The sequence below is a fragment of the Eptesicus fuscus genome, chromosome 3 (assembly GCF_027574615.1).
Source record: "Eptesicus fuscus isolate TK198812 chromosome 3, DD_ASM_mEF_20220401, whole genome shotgun sequence".
NCBI classification, from domain to species: domain Eukaryota; kingdom Metazoa; phylum Chordata; class Mammalia; order Chiroptera; family Vespertilionidae; genus Eptesicus; species Eptesicus fuscus.
In genome coordinates this window covers 42,981,150-43,002,533 of record NC_072475.1, presented here as the reverse complement: position 1 = coordinate 43,002,533, position 21,384 = coordinate 42,981,150, and the positions used below count along the sequence as shown (strand labels likewise).

The 21,384-nt window shown below is 59.0% G+C and overlaps 1 protein-coding gene across 3 annotated transcripts; it reads right to left on the bottom strand.

Annotated features, from left to right (window-relative positions):
• Nucleotides 1-1,823: 1,823 nt before the first annotated feature.
• Nucleotides 1,824-21,135, bottom strand: EPHB3 (EPH receptor B3). Of its 3 annotated transcripts, XM_008157550.3 has the most exons (16): nucleotides 20,823-21,135; nucleotides 12,277-12,341; nucleotides 10,435-11,107; nucleotides 8,018-8,173; nucleotides 6,941-7,291; nucleotides 6,668-6,792; nucleotides 6,319-6,478; nucleotides 6,132-6,240; nucleotides 5,700-5,752; nucleotides 4,614-4,736; nucleotides 4,246-4,493; nucleotides 3,580-3,795; nucleotides 3,319-3,468; nucleotides 3,037-3,230; nucleotides 2,779-2,934; nucleotides 1,824-2,674 (listed from the first exon to the last, which is right to left on the bottom strand). In XM_008157550.3, exons 1-16 carry the CDS (start codon nucleotides 20,929-20,931, stop codon nucleotides 2,566-2,568), a joined length of 2,997 nt encoding a protein of 998 aa, XP_008155772.2. In that variant the 5' UTR covers nucleotides 20,932-21,135; the 3' UTR covers nucleotides 1,824-2,565. The 3 variants fall into 3 exon arrangements, with proteins under 3 accessions (XP_008155772.2, XP_027989806.2, XP_027989807.2); XM_028134005.2 differs by having other exon boundaries at nucleotides 3,319-3,795; XM_028134006.2 differs by lacking the exon at nucleotides 8,018-8,173 and having other exon boundaries at nucleotides 3,319-3,795.
• Between the last annotated feature and the right edge of the window lie 249 nt (nucleotides 21,136-21,384).

Below are 21,384 nucleotides of genomic sequence, written 5' to 3'. Positions count from 1 at the left end.
GAAATCTGCAGCCTGGGGGGGGGGGGCACACACCAAGTGACCCCGGTCACTGTGTGGCTCGCGGCCCCCACACTTCTCTGGTGCTCCAAGTCCACGATCCCGCCCTCCCTGCGGACCCAGTAGGGGGCGACGTCTTACCTCTTCGGGCAGAGCCCCTGTTCCATACTCCCGCTAAAATGGTTAGAGTGGCGGGACAGGGCGGTGAGGGGGTCGCTCCAGGAGACCTGGGCCACCGACCCTCTCCCGTCCCGGAGCCCGAGAGGTAGGAAGTGGATACTTGCGCGGGAGCTAGGAGCGCCCCCCCCCCCGCACCGCCCCCCTTTATCTGAGCCTTCACCCCGGGAATGCGGCGCGAGGGGTGCCGGACGCCACCCGGCATCGCGTCCCCTCCCCCCGCGGCCTGCGACACCTCGCGCAGTTGACAGCTCCGGCGCCTAAGCCCACGGCGACCTCGGCCCCGCACCCTCCTCCTACCCCCGCCTTCCGCAGAGTTCCCCAACCAGGGAAGGCGGGAGGCCTCGCACAGGAGCTCCATCCCCACCCGCTCCGCGCCTCGGGGGTGCCGTGGGGCGCCCCTGCCCGGGCCGGCCACTGCCGCGCGGCGCTGGGCTCCGTGGGGGGAATACTAAGGAGCGGGAGCGGCCGCAGCGCGCGGCGCAGGGGCGGGAGCGGCCGGGGAGTCCGCGCCGCGCGCTCCCTGCGCCCCGCCTCCCGGGCTCCTTTCTCCCTCCCAGGCAGCCGGCCGTGGGGCACCGAACAAAACCCTCAATCTCGGACTCAGGCTGCCTCCGTCCTCCCGGGCCTGGTCCCCGAGCCTCCAGGCCTGCAGCCCCGCCAACCCCTAGCTATCACCCCAATTAGAATTCCCCTGCGGGCTCGGCCCGCCTGGAGGCATCAGTGTGAGGAGCCCCATCAGACCTAGAAGGCTTTGTCCACGCCCCTCCCCCCACCGGGTCCAGCCAACGGAGCTCTAATCTCGGCTTTGCAGGTACCTCGGAAACCTACTCCAAGCCGCGCAGGGGGTTTACTGTCCAAGAGCCCCTCTTGCCGCTGGGAAAACGACTGCACCTGCGCCCCACCCCCACCTCCCATCCCCGCCTTTTCTCCTTTGACATTTCCAGAAGCTGTTTTCCTAACCCTCTCCCTGGTTCTTATTATTTATCCTCTGAACCTTGCGAGTGTGCAGGCAGTCTTTGGGTGGGAACCCCAGCCCCAGACCTCATTTATTTGGCTCAGCGACTTTGGGCAAGTTTCTTAACCTCTCCCTTTCCTCCTCTGTAAAAAGAGATAAAAAGACTTCCTTCCCTGGCTGGGTTGTTGTGAGATTAAATACGATCTGTGTATAAATGAAGCATTTTAGCCCAGTGCCTGGAGCATAGTAATTGCTCAGAAGAGTAGCCACACTTCTGGGCTGATGTTTGCTGACGGGAGCTGGCCTCTCCAGCTAAACACCATTGTCCTTAGCCACAGCCACGTGACCCTGGGAGCTGACCAACCGGCTCTACCCTCAGCACCTTGAGACAATGGGTGTGAAAGGATGTTGTCTGTAAAACACCAATCAGACCCCGCCCCCTCTACCCAGGAGCTCTGGGCCTTAGAGGGAGCTCTGGGGGTACTTTGCGCTCTACTGTCATCACCCACTGCCAAGAAGTTAGATGCACTGATGATAAAGCAAAACAGGGAAGCTGAGCCTGGATCTGGTCTCCCAATGACTCCAGGAAAGGAAATTCTGAAGAGCTGGCACCCAAGGGACTGTGAACTGAGGGCACCAGGGAATCCTGCCTTGGGAGTGGAATAAGAAGGGGCAAGAGAATCGTCTTACTGCTTTTATTCCGCTGAAGGCCCAGCTGGCCCCACTGCAGGGCACAGGGCCAAGCTTTTACACACTCACCCACGCTCTGCACACACACACACACACACACACACACACACACACACAACCCATCTCTGGCTCTGAGAGTCAGTCTCTGGGGGGGGCAAGGGCTGCTCCTCAGCCTGCCCCTGCCTGCCCTTTTATGACAGCACCAAGGGCGGGGGTGGGGCAGGGCCCTCAGCCCCCAGAACAAGTCCCTGTGCAAACTGGAGGTGCCAGTTGGCTTTGGAATGGGGGTGTCACATTTCCCCATTCCTGGAGTCCTCTCCTCCAGTTCCTGAGGGAGGGACTGCTCTCTTCCTACCTGGGGGGCCAGACCCCTGCCAGGGCTGGGCCCTATGGAACCCAGGCTTATCCCCAACCTGCCCTTGCCAGGACCTCCACTGAAGAACAGCCACGTCTGAAGTGGTGGGGATCCCCCACTGGAGAACAGGAAGGCCTGGGCCCCCGAGGGGCTTGAGGAGGGGTCATCACCCCTCTCCTAATCCATCTTCAATATGAAGAGGTTTTGGGCACACCTTCTGGGGAGGGAGCACAGGCCTGGAGGAGAAGTCCCAGCTTGGGCCTCCCCAAACTTTCATCTTCTGGGCCACAGCCTAAGGCCAGGCACCCAAAAGTCTAATAGTCCAGCCGACCGGTCAGAGTCCCTGTGTCGTCCTTGAGGGGCACACACACCCGGTGGGAGTTGGGTGTCAGACCTGCACGGGCAGCGTCTGGTTCATCTGCAGCCGCATGTCCTGGATGCTGCTAAGGATCTTCTTCTGGTGGCCAGCCAAGGTGACTCCGATCCGGAGCAGGTCTCTGCACATGGACCAAGGGCAGGGTCAGTCCCACTCCTTCTGCTCACTACCCGGAGCCCAGCTCAGACCCCCTGCCCTGCCCCTCCAAATCTGAGGCACACTTACTCTGCGGTCATCTGAGCCACCAGGTCAAAGGATGCAAACCCCGCGCTGATGAAGCTCTCCTTGTACCGCCCCATCTTAATGGCATCCAGCCAGTCACCAACGGTCGTGAAGGTCGTGTAATCCGGGACTGTGCGGTCCAGGAGGGGCTGTGACATGCTGTGGGAGAAGGGAGGGACCTGGTAAGTCCTAAAGACAGGGGAAGCCGGGGTAGGGCTGCTGGCTTAAGAGCAGGGTCGGAGCAGAAGCAGAGGTACTGACCCAGACTGGGCGCTGGCAATGACCTTCAGACTGGCAGCATTGCGGATGAGTTTATCCAGGGTGTTGACAATCTGGGAGAATTTGGGTCTGAGGTTCCGGTCCCGCACCCAGCAATCCAGCATGAGCTGGTGCAGTGCTGTGGGGCAGTCCATGGGTGGGGGCAGCCGGTAATCCTGCTCCACGGCATTGATGACCTGAGCCGAGAACAGGGAAACCTGGAGTGAGCAACCATTCCACTCCCCAGCCAGCCCCCACCCACTGGACCACCCTGGTCCCACTCACATCCTGGTTGCTCATGTCCCAGTAGGGTCGCTCTCCATAGCTCATGACCTCCCACATGACGATTCCGTAGCTCCAGACGTCACTAGCAGAGGTGAACTTCCGATAGGCTATGGCCTCTGGGGCAGTCCAGCGGATGGGGATCTTTCCACCCTGGTGGGGGGGGCACATGCCCTTCACCCTATGACTCCGGGCTGATCCCCAGCCCTGAGCCCCTGCCTGGTTGGCCCCGCCCCCAGGCTCCCTCCCAGCTGCTTCCTGTACCAGGGAGCTGGTGTAGGTAGGATCAGAGGGGTCATCCTCCAGGAAGCGGGAGAGGCCAAAGTCTGAGACTTTGCAGACCAGGTTGCTGTTGACAAGGATATTGCGGGCAGCCAGGTCGCGGTGCACATAGTTCATCTCGGACAGGTATTTCATGCCGGCAGCAATGCCCCGCAACATGCCCACCAGCTGGATGACCGTGAACTGTCCATCGTTGAGCTGGAGGCAACAAGCAAGCTGAATCACGCCCAGGGCCTGCCCAACGCCTGCCTGCCCGCCCACCCTCTCCAAGTCCTCCAAGACTAGGCTTTGCTTATCCTTGCGACCATGTCCAGAGGGCACTGAGAGTAAGGAAGCTGCCCTGCTGTGTGGCAGGCATCTTTACACAACATCTCAATCCCCGTGAGGACCCAACTAGATCCAGCGCTCCCATTTTACAACGAGACTAGACTGGACTCAGAAGGTAAGCAAAAGCCTGAGGTCACACAGGCAGTAGGGGCAGAGTCAGGGTGAGAACTGGGGTTTCTCTGGCTCTGAAGTCCCTGCTAGTTCCCTTAATAAATATTCACGGACTTGAACAGGGTCGGTGTGACTTGTGGGAAGAAGTGGTTTGCCCAACCCATCTTGTTGGGGCAGGAGAAAGGCGAGGGGCTGGAGGCTGGCTCTTACCCGGAGGAAAGAGTCCAGGGCACAGTTCTCCATGAACTCGGTGAGGATCATGACTGGCCGACTTTTGGTAACCACGCCCTCCAGCCGGATTATGTTGGGGTGGTCAAACTGACCCATGATGGAGGCCTCACTTAGGAAGTCCCGTCGCTGCCTCTCAGTGTAGCCCACCTTCAGCGTCTTGATGGCCACGAATACCTCCCGGCGGCCGGGCTGTTTCAGTCGACCCCGGCACACTTCCCCGAACTCCCCTGCAGGGCACAGGGCACAGGTAGTAAGCTATTTCTGGGAATGCTCCTATACCCAGCCTGCCTCATCCCTCCCCTGGGGTACCCCCCTCCCCAATCCCCACTGTGCCCCTGGGGACTCACCAGCTCCAATCACCTCCTCAATCTTGACGCAGGACACATCGATCTCCTTGGCAAACTCCCGCACGGCCTCATTAGGGTCCTCGTAGGTAAAAGGGTCAATATAAACTTTCATTCCAGGAGCGACTAGAGGAAGAAAAGGTGGGTGTGAAAGGGGGCGGCTCTTCAGTGAGGGGCCTGAGTCAGTCTGCACCCTCAGGCTGTCACCCCTGGTGGGAGCACAGGTTGTGACCTCCCTGCTAAGCCAGCTCCATATTCCTCTCTGTTGAAGCCACAGCTTTCCGCTCCCTCCCCACCATCCCCTCTGTGAGAACTGGTGACCATAAAAGGCACCTAGGATTCTTCTTCTTTCACCATCATCGCTCATCACGTCAAAACCTCTCTCCCATTTGCCCCTCCCCTCATTCACACTGCTCCTGTCCTTGTCCAGGCCTTCAACACTCCAACTATTGCAATAGCCTCCCAGCCGGGCTCTCTGCCTCTGGACTTTTCCCACCAATCTACCTGCATACCTGTCTCCCCAAAACAATACTCTCATTGTATCACTCCCCAGCTTGAGAGCCTTTCCCATTACCTATGGTGGAGTCAAGTCCCAACTCCTCTCTGCCTGCTCTGCACGACCCTCCAAGGACTGGCCGCAAGCACCTCGCCTTGCTTCCCAGCAGCTGTCAAGCCAGAATTCTCACTGCCCCCACAGTTGGGCGCTCTCCCTACCCCACCCACTACCTTCCAGAGGCTCCTCTAGCCAGGAATGCTCTCCCCCACCTCTCTACACCCTACTCATCCCGCCTGGCTCAGCTCAGCCCAAGGCCACCTCCTCCAGGAAGCCTTCCTCTCCTCTGAACCCTCAACTGCCCTCGAAACAGGAACACCCAGCTTCACACTGAATTATTCTCTCATTGTTTCCTATGTGTACACCTCTTGTCTTTCTCACAGGACTAACTGCCTCTGAGGACAGGGGTCCCATCTCATTCATCTCTGAGGCTGGTGGGAGTGAGGTAGGGGCTCAGGAAATGGCACTGATTGGAAGCAGGAGGAGGCATCTCCGAGCCCTGCGGGGACCCAGGGAACTTAAGGAGACAAACTCACTATACTGCTGCAGCTTCTCCGTGTATTCTGAATCAGAGCCATGGCGCTGTCTCCTGGAGGGCGGGAGAGGGAGAGGAGGCCTGAGACCAGTCCCACAGCAACCCTGCTTCAGGGGACCTTGGGGCACACAGGAGGGGTAGCGTGCCCGGGGGATGGCCCAGTGCCTGGTTGTAAGGTCGGTGGATACAGCAGCCACTGGGTCTCTGGGCAAGGGGCTCAGTGGACTTCGTCCACTCTGCCAGTGGCTTCAGAGGATGTGGAAGGAATAGGTGAGGATGTGGACATGGACTGGAGAGGACCTTTCCAGCAAGGAGAGCCTGGGCCCAGGAAGGCTGTGGCTCCGGGTTTGATGTGGCCAGTGAGTCACCTGGGCACTAGGGCACTAAGGAAAGCCCTAGCCAGCCATGGGAGCAAGCGTGGGCCTGGGAGTACCTGAGGCAGACAACAGCAATGACCACCACAGCCACCACGAAGACAAGCCCGGCCGTGGCCGAGCCCACAATGAGGGGCAGCTGCTCCTGGAGCTGCAGGGCACTGGAGCCTAGAGACGGGAGGGCACTGGTGAGGGGAGGGATGGAAAGCGTGGGCTGGGGCACGAATAGGCACAGAGGGGATGTACCTCTCTCACTTGTGGTCTCAAACTCAGCCGGGCGGCTGTACTGCCCGTAGCCAGCGACGGTGCGGGCGCGGACCTGGACCACGTAGCGAGCCTCGGGCCGCAGCCCGTCCAGCTGCACAGAGTTCTTCTGGCTGGTCACCGTGGAGGCGATGCCCTCACTCTACACCACCAGGAGGAAGGAGGGTCTCAGTGGGTTCTGAAGCCAGTCAGCCCCTGCCCACCCCCGGGCCCATCCCATGACCTCCCCACCCCACCCCAGGACCCAAGGCCTCGCTCCCAAGGGTCCCTAACACTCTCTGGGTGTAATCTTCTTGTCCCAAGGCCTCCTCCTGCCCCTTGAGACTCTGACCTTCTCAAAGTACTTCATCTCATAGTCCAGGATGACGCCGTTGGGCCGCTCGGGGGGTGCCCAGGACAGGGTCAGGCTGCTGCCTGAGCTGCTGTGCAGGTGGAGTGTAGGCACTTCGGACGGGGCTAGGGGAAGAGTGGGGGGCTCACCACAGGTTCCTCCAAGGACCCAGGTCCCATGGGCCCCCTGGTGGTCCGTTGGCAGGCCCAAAGAAACCTCGACTCTGTCTGGGGAAGATGACCCAGGCCCGACCCTCCTGAGTCCCCTCCTCACCAGCCTGGTTGGTGGTGATATTCACAGCCGCGTAGCGGGGCGGCAGAGGGCTCTTGCCCGAGACACCGTTGACTGCCTGCACCTCAAAGGTGTAGCGTGTGTGGGCCAGCAGATGGCTGATGTGGACCCGGCGCTCTGTCAGGCCCAGCTGCCGAGGCACAAACTCTACGTTGTCATCGCAGCGTGAGCAGGCCGAGGCCCCCCCGGCCCCAAGGCCCCCGTGGCACTTCTTGCAGATGACATTGTATAGGAGGTCGTCCCGGCCACCCAGGTCCCGGGGCTCACTCCACTCGAGGATCAGCGAGGTCTCATTCACATTGGAGATCACACCCCGAGGTGGAGATGGCACGGCTGCAGAGAAGGAGGAGGGAGAAGGCAGTGAGCTAAGGGACCTAGGACCCTCCTTCTGCGCAGAGTTCCTGCGCCCTCCAACCTGCTTTTCCCTCCTTGCCTTTGCCTCTGTTTTAATAAGCAGAGTACCTTCCCTACATACACTTCTTCATTAGACAGACTCCTGGTTGGCCTTCAAGGCTCAACGTGAGATGTCACCTCCTCTTGGAAGCCTTCCTAATTCATCCTCTCCCTGTCCTCTGCACTCCCACAACACAATTCCCGGGCATCCCTCCAGCCGAGCACTTAGCACATTATATGGTCATTATCTGTCTTCATATCTGTTTCTCCCACCAGGTTGCCTTTTGGGCAGCGACAGTATCTTATTCTCTTCCACATCCCTGGTGCCTGGCACAATGCCTGGCACACCAAAGGCCAGAGCAGGCAGAAAGCGGGACGCCAGGCAACTCCGTGGATGTGAGGACTGCTCCATGGTTAGAGCTGGGCCAAGAGAGCCACGGTTCTGCATAGAGGAAGATGCACTAGAAGGCCCCAGCCAGTTCCTGGTGTTCAACAGCTAGTAGGTGCTCATTAAACGTTGGTGGAAGGACCAGTCACTTCCCAGCTGAGCCTCAGTTTCCCCATATGGAAAATGGAGATATTCATAGTGACCATTTAGGCCCTCCCAGGCCGGCCGGCCGAGGCAAGGCCTGGAGCCAGAGCCTGTGAGGAGGCGCGTTCACTCACTGGTACAGGCACTGTCTGCAGAGTCCGAATCTGCACGGTAGAAGTTATTGTGGCAGGTGCAGATGCTGGCGGCTGGCGAGGTGGTGCGGCTGTTGGGCGGGCAGGGCAGACAGGGCCCCTCTCCCTGCTTCGCCTTGTAGCTCCCAGGGGGACAGGCTGTGGGGGAGAAGAGGAAGGGCGTGCTCAGCTCCCTTCTCTTGCAGACACCAACCCTCCACACCCCCGTGAGAACCTGGCCCTTCCCCAGCTCACGTCTTGGCCCCTCCACCTTCTAGACTGTGGGGGCCACGCTGGTGTTGCCCAACTCCAACTGCAGCTACAAAAGGCCCTTTTTCCCCGTGGAAACCCCACGTCAGCGAATTCCTCCCTGCCCCTGCCCCCAACCCGGTGCCCCAATGATGAAGACTTCAGCCTGGACAGCTTGGGCTTGTAGAGACAGGGAAGTGAGAAGAGGAAGAGGCGGAAGATGGGAAGAGCCCACTAGGGAACTGGCAGCACCCTCTGCTCCACTGGGATGCCCCAGCCCTCTCTGAAGCCCGAGGGAAACCCTGGGACCCTCAAGGCACTCCAGGACAGACTGGAGATGGGGGCCTCTGAGCTTCTCTCCCCACCCACCAGGAGCAGGGCAGCAGCTTCTTTCTGCCCTTGGGCAGGGCTGAGGGCAGAAGAGGGGTGAGGAAAGGAGAGAAAAAAAGCAGGCAGGAAAGCTGGGGTCACCTGGAGTTCAGAGGCCTCAAAGCATCCACCAGGGGAACCCCAGGCTTCAGAGAGCCCAGAACTGGATGCCTGAACACCCCTTCTCTGCTGCCTCTCCTGCTATCTACCACCTGCACTTGGGCCCCGGAACCTGGGTTCTGTCTGATCTATGATGGCCATATAATTTATTATTCAAACTGGAATATTCCCAGAGTCTACAGGGATCGTTAGTAATAATCATGTTAGGACAATGGGCATAAACTAGGAATGCCCTGGACACACTAAAGCAGGTGGTCACCCTCTCCACAAATACTGCCTCTGGGGAGGTCATCCAGAGTGTGGAATGCCCGGGGTTGGGGCTATGCCTTTCCCTGGGGTTTAATCTCCCCTCACTAAGGTGATATTCCATCCAAGCTCTTTTGAGCCAGTGGGGGAGGGGGCAGAGGCCAGGCCAGCCTGGTTGCTATGGGAACCAGTATGCATTTCCTGCCAGGGACCTGCAGAGTGTTAGCCCCTCTTCAGGCTGTCAGGCTCATCACCCCCACCACCTTTCTCCACTTAGAGAGAGGAAGTCTGGGGGCAGGTTCCCTTAGAAAAGTGAGAGGGGCCTGGCAAGGCACTATTCACCTTCTCAGGACAACACCCCACACTGGCCTCGCCTCATAGACAGGTTGGGGCAGCCAGCCCCTCAACTTAGGGCTATGCACAGGGCCAGCTCCCACCCCTCCACAGAATCGGGCAAAGGGGACAGAAGACAGGCCCGTGGTAAAGCGCTGGACAAGGCTTTAGGCCCAGCTCCCACAATCCCATCTATGAGGCCTTGAGTGCAGAACCTCTCTGAGACTCCAAGTTTCCTTATTGGCAAAATAGGGAACATAACTGGAATCGGCCTCAAAAGGTTGTGGTGAGACTCAGATAAGAGCCGTCTAGTACGCTGCAAGGTCTTAGAAGTACACTGCAAGCCACCAGAGACAAGCCTCCTAACCTCCTCGCATAAGAATACAGACAAAACAATCCCTGATCCCGTGCATCCCAGGGCTCCCGCGAGTCCACTGAACTCCCACAGCATTTGTGCTCGCCACGCGCCAGGCACGGCTCCAAGACTTCACAGGCATCGACTCAGGTAAGCCCCGCTCCGCCTCCATAAAGAAATCATTCCTGTCCCTGTCCTGCACATGCGGAAACCGAGGTTCAAGAGTTAAGCAATCTGCCCAAGGTCTCACAGGGCAGAGGCAGGACTCAGGCTTCAGAGGCTGGGTCCCTGTCCACTGTGCCTAAGTACCGCCTTTCAAGGAGCAGATAAGACCCCCACGGTGAAAGGGCCAAGCACGCGGTGCCACAGACCCTGTCCCCACAGCTGTATTTCCAGGGTGAGGCGTACCCTTGGGGTGGGACAAACAGGCATCTTTGCTGGCCTCCCGAGTCTCTGACCAGGTTCTCCAGGGGCCTCCTTGTCAAGAATTCTCCTGTCTCCCTTCCTCTCTATTTAGTTTCTTTTTTTTTTTCCTTCTTTTTATCCTGGTACCTCTCCTCATCTTCTCTCAGCTCCCTCCTTGCAGCACATTCTCTGCACCTGATACCCTTCTTCCCTTTCCTCCCCCACCCCAGACCTGACGCCAGACTACCTCGCCTGGCAGGTAGGAAGCAGTGGACAGGGGGCAACAGGCAGCTGTGGCCCAAGCTCTTCCCTCCCTCCGCCCCCCAGGCCAGTCCCCACTCACGACGGCACTGGGACTCCTTGGCAGCTGGCTCATGGCCGGTGGCACAGGTGCAGGCGCCCACGGGCACCATCCACTCCCCGTCACCGTTGCAGTAGAGCTTGAGTGGCACTGACACCTCTACAGCGTTAGCGATACAGGTGCCAGGGGCAATGACCAGTGAGGTGGGCTCGGCCCCAGTGAGGGTCTCTGGGAAGAGGGCGAAGCCTGCAGTGGTGGATGCACACTTCTTGTAGAAGGCACGCACGGAGATGAGTGACATGCAGGCACCCTGGTCCTGGAAGGCCAAGTAGAAGCCGGCCTTGGACAGCGGCCCGAAGCTGCGCACCTTGGTGTTGACACGGCCAGCATCGAGCCTCGAGAAGCTCTCATCGGGCGCGATGGTGTCCACCTTGACGTAGGGGTTCTCCATCCAGAAGGGGGAGGAGGCCGAGGCCACATCGCTGTCAGCCTCGTAGTAGAAGAGGTTGAAGGTCTCCTTGCAGGAGCCAGGGATGTTGGGGATGCTATTGCAGTCACGCACAGTGAACTTGAGCTCTACGTAGACCCGCTGCACATCTCGCCGCCAGATGAACCCCGTACGCAGCCAGTTGTTCTGGCTTGACTCATGCACATTACACACCTGGTACGTGCGGATGGGGTTCATGGCCTCGTCGTAGCCACTCACCTCTTCCCACTGTACATGGGCCAAGTGAGAAAGACAGGGAGTGAGCACCAACATTTGCCAGGTGCTTACCACATGCCCAGATCTGCTATATTTACTTCACAGAGATGCTTCTGCAATGTGGTAGCTGAACACACAGACTAGCTGGGTTCAAATCCCAGGTCTCTGCATGCTGTGTCACTCTGGGCAAGTCACTTAACTTCCCCGTGCCTCCATTTCCCCGTCTGTCACGTGGCAAGAATAAAGACGTACAAGGAATAAAAATGACTTTAAGTGAATAGAGCACTTAGGGCACTTGATAAATACTATGTGAGTATTAGCCATAATGTTTATTATCTTTGTGCCTTCGTGTCGTGTCATTGGCTGTAAAAAGGGGCTGAGTGGAAGTAACTGAGGATAATGAGGAAGTAAAACATGTAACGTCCTTGTAACAGTGCCTGATACAGAGCAAGCATTCAATAAAATTGGCTATCACACTTATCCTTTACAACAGCCCCCCCGTGAGAAGGTGTATCTGCTGTCCCCACTCCAGAGAAGAAGAAGCCAGGGCTCACAGAGGCAGGGATTTGCCCAAGGTCACACAGTCAGGCCTGGTGGCTGAAGGCCTGTAGTGCCACCAAACCCTAGTGTTCGGGGCTTAGTGTGGTTGTGGAGGCCAAGTAGGGAGGTTAATTAGAATATTTTAGAGATGTCAGGACTACAGGAATCTGGTAATCAAGAAATGGAGGCCCAGAAAGGTACACTGCCTTGCTCAAGGTCACAGAGCAAGTTCGAGATCTGGAACCAAGGTTTCCTGGTTCCCGAGCCAGTGCTCTTCCCAGGGACCCCGGAAGGAGGGAGAGAGTCAGGGCCGACAAGCAAAGGGCTGTCAGGCTGGAGAGGGATGGGAATAGGCTGGAGACAGGCTGAGGGGTGGGTAGAGAATGGGACAGAGATCATGTATGTGGGAGGCGGACACAGGCAGGCTGGAGGATGAGAGATGGGCCATCAGGCAAAGAAGGCAGGTGACAGGTGAAAAGGATGCGGATGCTGCGGGAAGTGAAACTGACAGGCAGAGAGAGAGAGAGAGAGAGAGAGAGAGAGAGAGAGAGAGAGCCCTGTTCTCCAGCCCTGGTATGGCCAGGAGGACGGATGCTGGAGATGCAAGGGGCAACCAACATTCAGGAGGTTGGAAGCCTTACCCCACTTTCTGGATGAGATGTCCACGCCAACTCAGATGTCACCCATTTTGTGTCCATGAGGGTCTCTGGGGGAGCAACAGGAGATAAACGGTCAGGGGTCAAGCTCAGGATGGGAAGGAAGAGGTCACCCAGTGAAAGCCAAACAGGAGACCAACTCCCCCCAGGCACCACCCCACCCCTCCCCTAAGTCCCCAAACCCCTCAGCTCCCCTGCCCTGGAGAAGACCCTGCAGCCATCGCCAGAGATGTCACAGCCCCTGAGATGTCAGGTCAGGCCAGCTGAGAGTGGGTGTTTGCTGCTGACCCCAGGCCTGGGTTAATGAGGCAAGAGCCAGGGCCAGTTCACACACCTACAGTCTCGGCTAATCTCCACACAAAGGGCCAGCAGGGCCTTTATGCTGGAACAAAGGGCCGTGTGCTCCAGACCCTGCTGCCCAGGCCTCCCCTGACTCCATTCCCAACACAAAGGCCCAGCCCCACACAAGCCCCGGGGAAGGGGAGGGCAGTTACAGGCCAGAACCCACTCCACCTCAGCCTCCCTCCCACTCAGCCACCTGGGGGATGGGGCAGGAATGCTCTCTGAGGGTGGGAAGAAGGCCACCACGACCCAGACCAGCTCCTTGAGAGCTAATGCAGTTCTCCCCACAATCTTTAGATAAAGGTACTGTTGGTGTACACCTTTCACAGACGAGAAAACCAAAGCTCAGATAAATACATGGCCTCAAGTGCAACTGCTAGGAGTTGGGGGTGAAGGGCTGGAAGGTGGCTCAAATTCAGGTCTATCTGACTCCACAACTAACCCCTTAACCAGGGCACTCTCACGGCAATGTGCTCCTCGGTGAAAGAGGAACAGGGAAAGCTGCTGTGTATCCTTTAAGTCCCAACCAAGCTGCCGCCGCCTCCAGGAAGCCTTCCCTGAATCCCTAAGTCAGGGTTAGGTGCCTTCCTTGGGCATCCAGGGCTAGGGGCTTTGTCACAGCACCAATCCTTTTCTGACTTGTGGTTCTTTCTCTACGTCCCCTTGCTCCGCCACAGGAGGAACCCATGAATGTTTCCGACATAAACTTGCTCCCCTCAGAACCTGGTTCTGGGTCCTCTGGCTGGACAACTCTGCTCTCTGACAGCGTGACCCCAAGATCAGATCTAGGAGCGGAAAAGAAGTGTCAACTCCCTTCTTACAGCCTAGAAGGCAGGGCAACCAGCCATCCTCCCCTCGAGTCTGAGCTGGAATGGGGCTCAGTCACCCCAGAGCTTCTGGAGGCCTCTACATCATCAGCGGGGCAGGTTGAGAGCACCCGGAGGGAAAAGACCCGAACCCCACAGGCTCCAGGCTCGCAGCCTTGCTTGGTTTCCTGCAGCTGGATCTGAGCTGAGGGTGGTGGAGGACGCAGTCGTGGCCCTGGGGCCCAGCGGATGCCATGGGGGCAGCCAGGCAGCAGCCATTCACTTTGAGTGAGGCCCGTCCCCGCCCTGCAGCAGCGCTCGTCCCTGGAGGGCAGGCTGCAGGTGAGTCCTCCCAGCCTTTGGGTCGGTGGCCCGACAGGTCCCTCTGGCAGACAGACACCAACATTGGGTGGGGGCGGGAGGGAAGAGGAGATAGATGGGCAGAAGCAGGGGCCCAGAGACCAGCAGGGAAAGAGGCTGGCGGGCAGAGCAGGGGCCTCCTAGAGGCGGATGGTGGGCGGCACCCGAGCAGGAGAGATGTGAGAGACGGCTGGTGGGGACCAGACAGCTGGGATGGCCGGCGGCGCACTACAAAAGACAGTGAGATGGAGAGACAAGGAGGCCCAAGGAGGCGGAGGCAGAGAGGGAGGCTGCCAAGTGGCCTCTTCCCCAGCCAGCAGTCCGAAGTAGTGTCCTGTCCCTGGGAGCCAGCCCAGCCAAACGCACCCCTCCCCCAGCCCGCCAGCCAGTCCGCCTGCTAGTCTGCCCGCTGCCCGCCCGCCGCCCGAGCAGGCAAGGCTCCCACCGCTCCCTTGCCTGCCTCCCTCCTCCCTCTCTCGCACTTCCTTCTGCTCAGCCTGTGCCAAACCCATCTGGAACTGTTTAAACCCAAATATTCAGCCCCCTCCCCCCTTCAGCCAGATTCCTCCACAGTTTAAAACAAGCCCTGCGCTGGCTCCGAGGGAGGGAGCGGAGGGAGGAGACGTGGGGAGGTGGGAAGAGGGGGGTGGGCAGGAGAAAGGGGAGGCTCTTCATTTCTGTTTAATTTCTGGGGCGAGAGCAAGGGAGGGAGGGAGGGAGGGAGGGGATCGGCCCTTGGCCATCGCTCAGCCTTGGCCATCGCTCAATCTCCGCACATTTTTCCCATTAATGAGGAGAGGACTTGGATTTCGAGTCATGTGTGCCTGAGGAAGGGCTCCGGTCACCCTGATGAGGAGGGGGCTTACTCTTTGGGGGAGGGGAGGGGTCGGCTTCCTTCAGCAAGACAGAGACCTGAGGTGCCTGTGTCCCAGCCTCAGGAGGGGTGTGTGTGTGTGTGTGTGTGTGTGTGTGTGTGTGTGTGTGTGTGGTGGGGTGCAGAATCCCCCTGTCTGTGGCACTGGGAGGGAGAGACCCAATCCAGCAGAGCCCACCTTTTTTCTGCTATGTGGTGTGTGTGTGTGTGTATGCTTGTGTGTGCGCGTGCGCACGCGTGTGCTGGGGTTGGGGTAAAGGATATGAGGTGTGGGGATGAGGACAAAAGAAAAGTGAGTGAGCAGTTTCTAAACTCTCCAGCTGCTGCCTGCACCCCTGCCCTCCTCTGTTCCACCATGTGGCTGCTGCAGGGAGACCGGAGAGTAGCTGGCCACTCCCAGACACAGGATTTGGTCAAGCAGGGAACCCCAACGGCCCCCCAAAAGCAAGCAGGGAAGTGGACCCCAGGCCTGGGGACTTTCTGGAACTGGGCCTTCAATGCTCAGAAATGAACCAATTGCACTTTCAGAGCGACAGAGAAAAGCCACGTGGCAGCAGCTGTGTGGCCCGCGCCTGCGCACAGACACACAGATACACACGTTTCACCCAGTTCTCAGTGGCTAGGTTCATTCCCCACCCCTGGGGCCAAAGAGTGACAAGTCAACACATATGGGGGCCCAAAACACACAAAGCCACAGCTGCCCGAAGACACACACAGCTTCACACATAGCCATGGTCTGTCTCTCTCAGACACTCGGATGCACATGGCACAAACAGATTAGTCTTCTCTAGACGTTCACATACAGTGAAACTTTCCTACACACAGATTTGGCTTGCCTTACACCAAGAGTCACTCCTACAGTCTTCATATGTGCAGATTTCCTGAGACATATGCATACACAGAAGGACACACACCCAACTGTACATTCTCCTTACACACCCAGCCGCACACACTATTGCCAGCCACAAGGCACAGTTTTGAGTGTAGTCAAGTGCAAACAAAAACACCAGTTTTCCTGTACAGACTCTTACATGCTCTTACATAGTCACACACACTAGCATCAGCTGCACACACACGGAGGCCCGTTTGCACTGAAACATGCCGAGCATACAGACACAGTGTGAGTTTGTGTAAAGCCTCAGAGGTGCATCCTTCATGCACATGCAGCACACACACACACACACACACACACACTGCAAGTACAGTCTTTCTATGGGAAGAGCTGGGCGGGGGAGTGTGTGCTAAGAAAGCAGTGGTACTGGGCAGCCTGGACCAGACCTGCTTCCTGTCACCCTGGCACATGCTGGAGCTGTCACAGGTCACAAGGCTGAGGGTGGCGCAGGGGCATGAAGATGGTTCTGGGTGTGGCTGGGTGCAGCCTCCCCAGGTAGAGGCCCTGGCCAAGCAGCAGGCCACTTCCCTGCCAGCACAATGGCACTGTCTGCAGGGCCCCTGAGCTGTTGGGGAGGGGGTGGCATCATGAAGAGATCTAGCCCCGGGAACTTCAGGCAACACTTCCACACATAAGTTGGGGGCCCAGCATAAGAAAAACGGGGCAGCCGGCCTGTGTCTGAGAGCCTCACTGGGCTGCCCTGGTACAAGGGCACCAACTAGGAGCCTGCCACCTGCCCTGGTCGCACCTGCCAGGCCCCACAGCACCCTACCCGGGGAATAGGGGTGTCAGTGAAACTCAAGGAACCAAAAAATTCTAGAGACAAGCAAGATGCCTCCAAGCCAAATTCCAGCCCAGGGACTTTGAGGTGGGGAAAAGGTCTTTCCCCAGGGCTGGAGCAGCAGAGTGTGCAGGGGCAGGTGGACAGAGGGGCTGTGGTCTGGGCGAGGAGGTGCATCCCAGAGTCCTGCCTGCAAAGAGAGAATGAACTTCATGCCATCCCTGAGTTGCACCCCCCTACACACCCCTGCCACACACACACAACACAGGGTCCATATCTCAGCCAACCAACTCCAGGAATCTGTCCCCAGTCTTCTCTCATGGTATACATGCATGCACCAACCTGCACACTCAGGGTGGTTAGCCTGAGGAGCAAGGGGTCTCGGGGGAACCCTGCCATGGGACCTGGAGGAGCCTCTCTCACCCAAGGCCACCTCCCCCATCCACACACCCCTGCTGTAGCCCTCAAGTTTGGGAAGGAGGAGTGGGGAGCATCTCAGAACAGAGAACACATTTTGTTTTTCATTCTTCCCCTCAGATCATGGGGATTTATAATTAAATAAACCTGAGAGGGAGGAGAAGGGAGGAAGAGGCACAAGGCAGGGAGCCCAGATGCCTCGGTGCTCATCCATGCCCCCCACCCCAGTCCTGACCCTGCCATCCAGTCCGGAGGATAGATGGAGAGCTAGCCCTTAGGTGAGGCCTTTGAGCCCTTCCCAGGGATCCAGGTCACAGTGGGTCAGTCTGGCCAGGAGTCTGGGGACAGAAGGCAATAGGAGACCTGGCGCCAGGGCCAGCCCCCAGGGCAAGGGGCCTCTCCCACCCCATCAGGTGCCCAGCTGTACCCAGGCTCCCTCCCCACACTCTCCCCTCCCCCAGCTGCCCAATCCCGACAAACCAGTTTGACTCAGCACAACAGGCAGGGCTACAATTTTAAAACTATGCAGGCCTGGTGATTCAGCCTCTTCACGCTGTTTAATTAGTCTAAGGCCGGTGGTGGCGGAGGGTGGCGGAGGCCTTGCCCACGGCAGCGGTGGCAGCAGCAGTTCTGGCTAAAGGGAAGGCAGTGACGAACAAACTGGTTCCCCCAAAGGCCTGCCACTGCCCCTCAGCAGCAGCTCTTCAGTGCCAGCTCATAACAAACAGGGACGGAGAGGGGGCCCACCAGAGGCAACTCAAACAAGTGGGCCAGCCACAAAGATCCCAGGCCCTTGTCCCCCCTCAGCCAGCACCTACACAGTGGCCACTGCCGCCGCCTGAGAAAGAGCGGGACTCACACCCGGCCTCTTTCCCTCAGGGACCGATTCCCCTGCAGCCGCAGCTCAGCTACCGTGGCTGGGCCGGCCAGGAGGGGGCTGCGCTGGCTTTCCATCTCTAGGCTGTTTCTCTTTTCTCCAAAGGGGCTGACCTTTCCAGCAGGGACCTCCCCATCCTATCACAGGTATAAGGGACCTCCGGTTCAAACAGCCTTCCTCACCCCACACCCCGTGCCCGGTCTGCTCGCCTACTGGATCCCACTCCCATACCCGTTCTTGGTTCTGAAACAGGGAATGATCTTGGCTTAGGAGACTAGAGAGCATTACTCGAAAGGAAAGTGAGCAACAAGGTGGCCTTGTTTCCCTGTGTCTGTGTGTAAATCCGAGGGCAAGTGTGTGTGTGTGTGTGTGTGTGTGTGTGTGTGTGTGACCTCGAGTGTGTTGGGGGGTGGGGTAATCAATCAAAGGGCAAGAGGAGGGGTATTTCTTCAACCAGGGAGGACAAGCTAGTGGGCTCCATCCTCACAGAAAACGAATGCCATCCTTAGATACAGAGTTTTACTGAACCCCAAGTGTGCAGGGAGGGAAGAGCAACCGGTACTAGACAGTATCTAATGAGTGGGTCCATGAGGGGCAGCAGCCTTAGCTCAAGGACCCTGAGCCTAAATATAATGCCCTCCTCCCTCAGCCCCCCATGCAGAGAGCCGAAGTCTCCCGTAGGCCCAGAGCAAACTATATACTGGCAAAGCCAAATGGAAGGCTGGAGCAAGGAGACTGGACCCCCCCCCCGCCCGCCCGTGAAGCTTGGGGCGCTGAAGAAATCTTCAGTGCTTGCTCTCTGGTCACAGCCCAGGACCTCCAAGTCTACCCATCCCACCTTCCAGCTCCAGAATAGGGGTGGGGGACAGGCTGGAGTCAGAGACAGCTCTCTTCCCATCCTTCCCCTTCCCGCCCGTCCAGAGCTGAAAGGAGAGGGAGGTGAGGTGACAACTCCTCCCTTCTCAGACCAACCTTCCCTCCCCCATTATTCTTTCCTGCGATTGCCCTTCAACACGGTAAGGGCACAACATAAATTTTCACTTCTGAGGTCCCCCAAGGAGCAAACCCTAGGGTAATAATAACAATAACAGCAATCCTTGAATAGCTATAGCTATGTGCTAAGAACTTTACACACATTAAGGATTCAATAGCCAGAGGAGGTGGGTACTATCCTATTCCATCTCCCTGTGAGGGAGAACTGGAGGGTGAGTAGGGGTACGGCAGGGCTAGGATCAATGCCCTGAGGCATCTCTCCTTTTCCTTTCATTTTCACACACACAAACCGAAGACACTAGGGTCTGAGGTTGGCAAAAGGAACTGTTGAAAGCCACCCTCGGGAGGCACTGCTGCTTCCCAGGGGCACACTGGCCTGGCCGCTCACAGCTGAGGGGGCAGGAGAGGGATGGGGGCGAGGCTACAGCTCATCAGGTCTCTGCCTCCTAGCCAGCCCCTCAGGTCCTTGGTCTCCAGCTGCCAGCTCCTGCTAGGGCCTGCCGCAAGTTGTGAGGGGTGAAAAGGATGGGGACAGAGAGGAAAAGACAGAGCGTGGGGCTGGGGGTGGGGGGGGTTGGAGGGGGGGAGAGCCTCCTCAGGTAGTCGTACCTCACCTGACCCAAACCACACCCCCACCCTAATCTGAGCACCAGCACCCACCACACCCACAACAAGGGCCCCTGGGGCCTGGCACACACAGCCCCAGAAGCGTGTGTGCCTGTGTCGCCGCTCCTGGGCTAAGACACAGACCTGGGAACTCCATCAGGCTCCCTGGCTCACACCCTTGAGGCAATCAACAACAAAGCCCCGCTCTGGTTTCTCACGCCAGCGATCCTATCACACACACATGTGGATGAGTGTGCACAAGTGTGGGCGCGACCTTGGTGTGTCTGCCTGAATTTGCATGTGTCCGTCGGTGGGGCTCGGTCTGTCAGCACCGGCGGGCTCCGAGATGAAAGGGGTGGGGGTCCCTAGGAACGCTGTTCCCCGGAGAAAATCAGAAAGCCCCGGAAGATGCCTTTCTCTCGGAACCGGTTTATTTTCCCTTCCAACCTTTACCTTTACCCATGGTGAGCAAATGAACAAATCAAGTTACACAGAAGTCGTTTTTGTTCTTCAACTAAGCAAGTGACTAGATCTGTTAAAGATATCAAACGTAAGTACTGCCTTTATTCTAATTGCCCCCCAATTTCAGGGGTGCCCTTCCCTCCACCTTACAGAAGGTTCTTCTTCCCTCATTCAATGGCTCGGACATTTTTGAAAGTGTGTGTGTGTGTGTGTGTGTGTCGTTTGTGGCCAATGTCAGTGCCCCTGTCCCTGGCAGGCTGGTGTCAAGTGGCATGTGTGTGAGCTCTCTCGCCAGGGCCGACAACACTTGGGCCGTTCATCCAAGTACAATCACTGGGGAGATGGCGCTACCCTCTCAGCAGCAGTCTTGGCAGGGTTCACAGAAGCTATTGAGAAGCCCGGCCTTCCCCACTGGCTAAGGGGTAAGGCACAGGGCTCCAGAGCTACCCGGGGCAAACCCCACCACCTCAGGGGTTCAGTGGAGACCGGAGCACTGGGGGGTGTCCTGCTAAGAAGGTGGCGGGGGATCCGCAGAGCAGTGTGCAACGCCCGTGCACCTCGTGTGCGACTGGCACTCAGTAAACCATAAACAATAACAGGCCCCCGCCTTCTTCACCCCCGCAGCCATCCCCTGACAAAGCGGGGTGCACTCATTCACACTCTCACAATGAACTCCAACGGGTTCCTAACCGACGCCGCCCCCCAACCTGGGGGAGTCCCGCTTCCCACAACTCTGCCGCAGCCTCGGAGCCTCCGCCTCGCCGGGGTCGTCGCCCACACTTCCTCGCCTCCCCGAGGTGCCGAGGGCCCCGCTTCTCCGCGGGGTGTTCGCACCAAAGTGCACGGCGCGGCCAGGACTCGCGGAGACGTTCGACCCGAGTCCAGGGGCCCGCGATCGTACAGCCCGTGCAACCGCCGGCCTCGGCACCAGCCGGAGCCCCCGAGGCGTCTCGGGGGGCGTCCTCACACCTCTCCTCCCGTCCCGGGAGCGGGCGCAGGTGGGGGGCCCTCCTCCGGCGTGCGCTCAGTCCGTGTCGGAACCACACTGCGGGCTCTCCCCGGCCCACGCCCGGGTGACCGGAGCACCTTAACCCTCGGACGCGCCCCCCGACGCCGCTCACCTTCGAGCGCGTGGCAGCCGGCGGGCAGCAGCAGCGGCAGCAGCAGCAGCGGAGGGAGCAGCGGCAGGAGCGGCGGCGGCGGCGGCGGCGGCGGGCGGGCTCGGGCCATGGCCGGGGGCGCTCCGGGAGCCGAGCCGGGCCGCGCCTAGCCGCGCCGGCGGGGCTGCGGACGCCCGGGGGAGGGTCCGCTCTTCGGGGCTCCGCGGCAGGCTCGCGCGCAGTCCCAGGAGGTCGGGCCGGGAGCGGGTGCAATTCAGGCGAGCGGCTCCGGGACCGAGGCAGCGCCTGGAGCCGGCGATGCTGGCAGGTCGGTCCCGCGGGAATCCGGACAGACCGGTCCAGGAGGATTGGGCGCTGGAGAGCTCGGAGCCACAGGGCTCGGGGAGGCCAGCCAGAGCGAGAGGGCGCAGGTGGTCGTAGTTCGGGGTGCACGGTAATCCGGGGTACGCCGCGGGCTCGACTCGGATCCGGGGCTCGGGGTGCGCGGGCCGTCAGGGGTCCGAGGACGGGTCTTTGCTGCGCCGCTCACGTACTCACTTCTGCTGTGCCCGGCGCTGGCGCG

What these genes read in the sequence shown, in the direction of transcription:
- EPHB3 (XM_028134005.2), bottom strand. Translation starts at nt 20,931, where the DNA reads ATGGCCCGAGCCCGCCCGCCGCCGCCGCCGCCGCCGCCGCTCCTGCCG. An exon ending in TGCAGACAGTGCCTGTACCA is followed by an intron (nt 7,292 to 8,017) that starts GTGAGTGAACGC and finishes CCTTCTCTGCAG; the next exon opens with CCGTGCCATCTCCACCTCGG. An exon ending in ATTGCTGTTGTCTGCCTCAG is followed by an intron (nt 5,753 to 6,131) that starts GTACTCCCAGGC and finishes CCCGCCCTCCAG; the next exon opens with GAGACAGCGCCATGGCTCTG.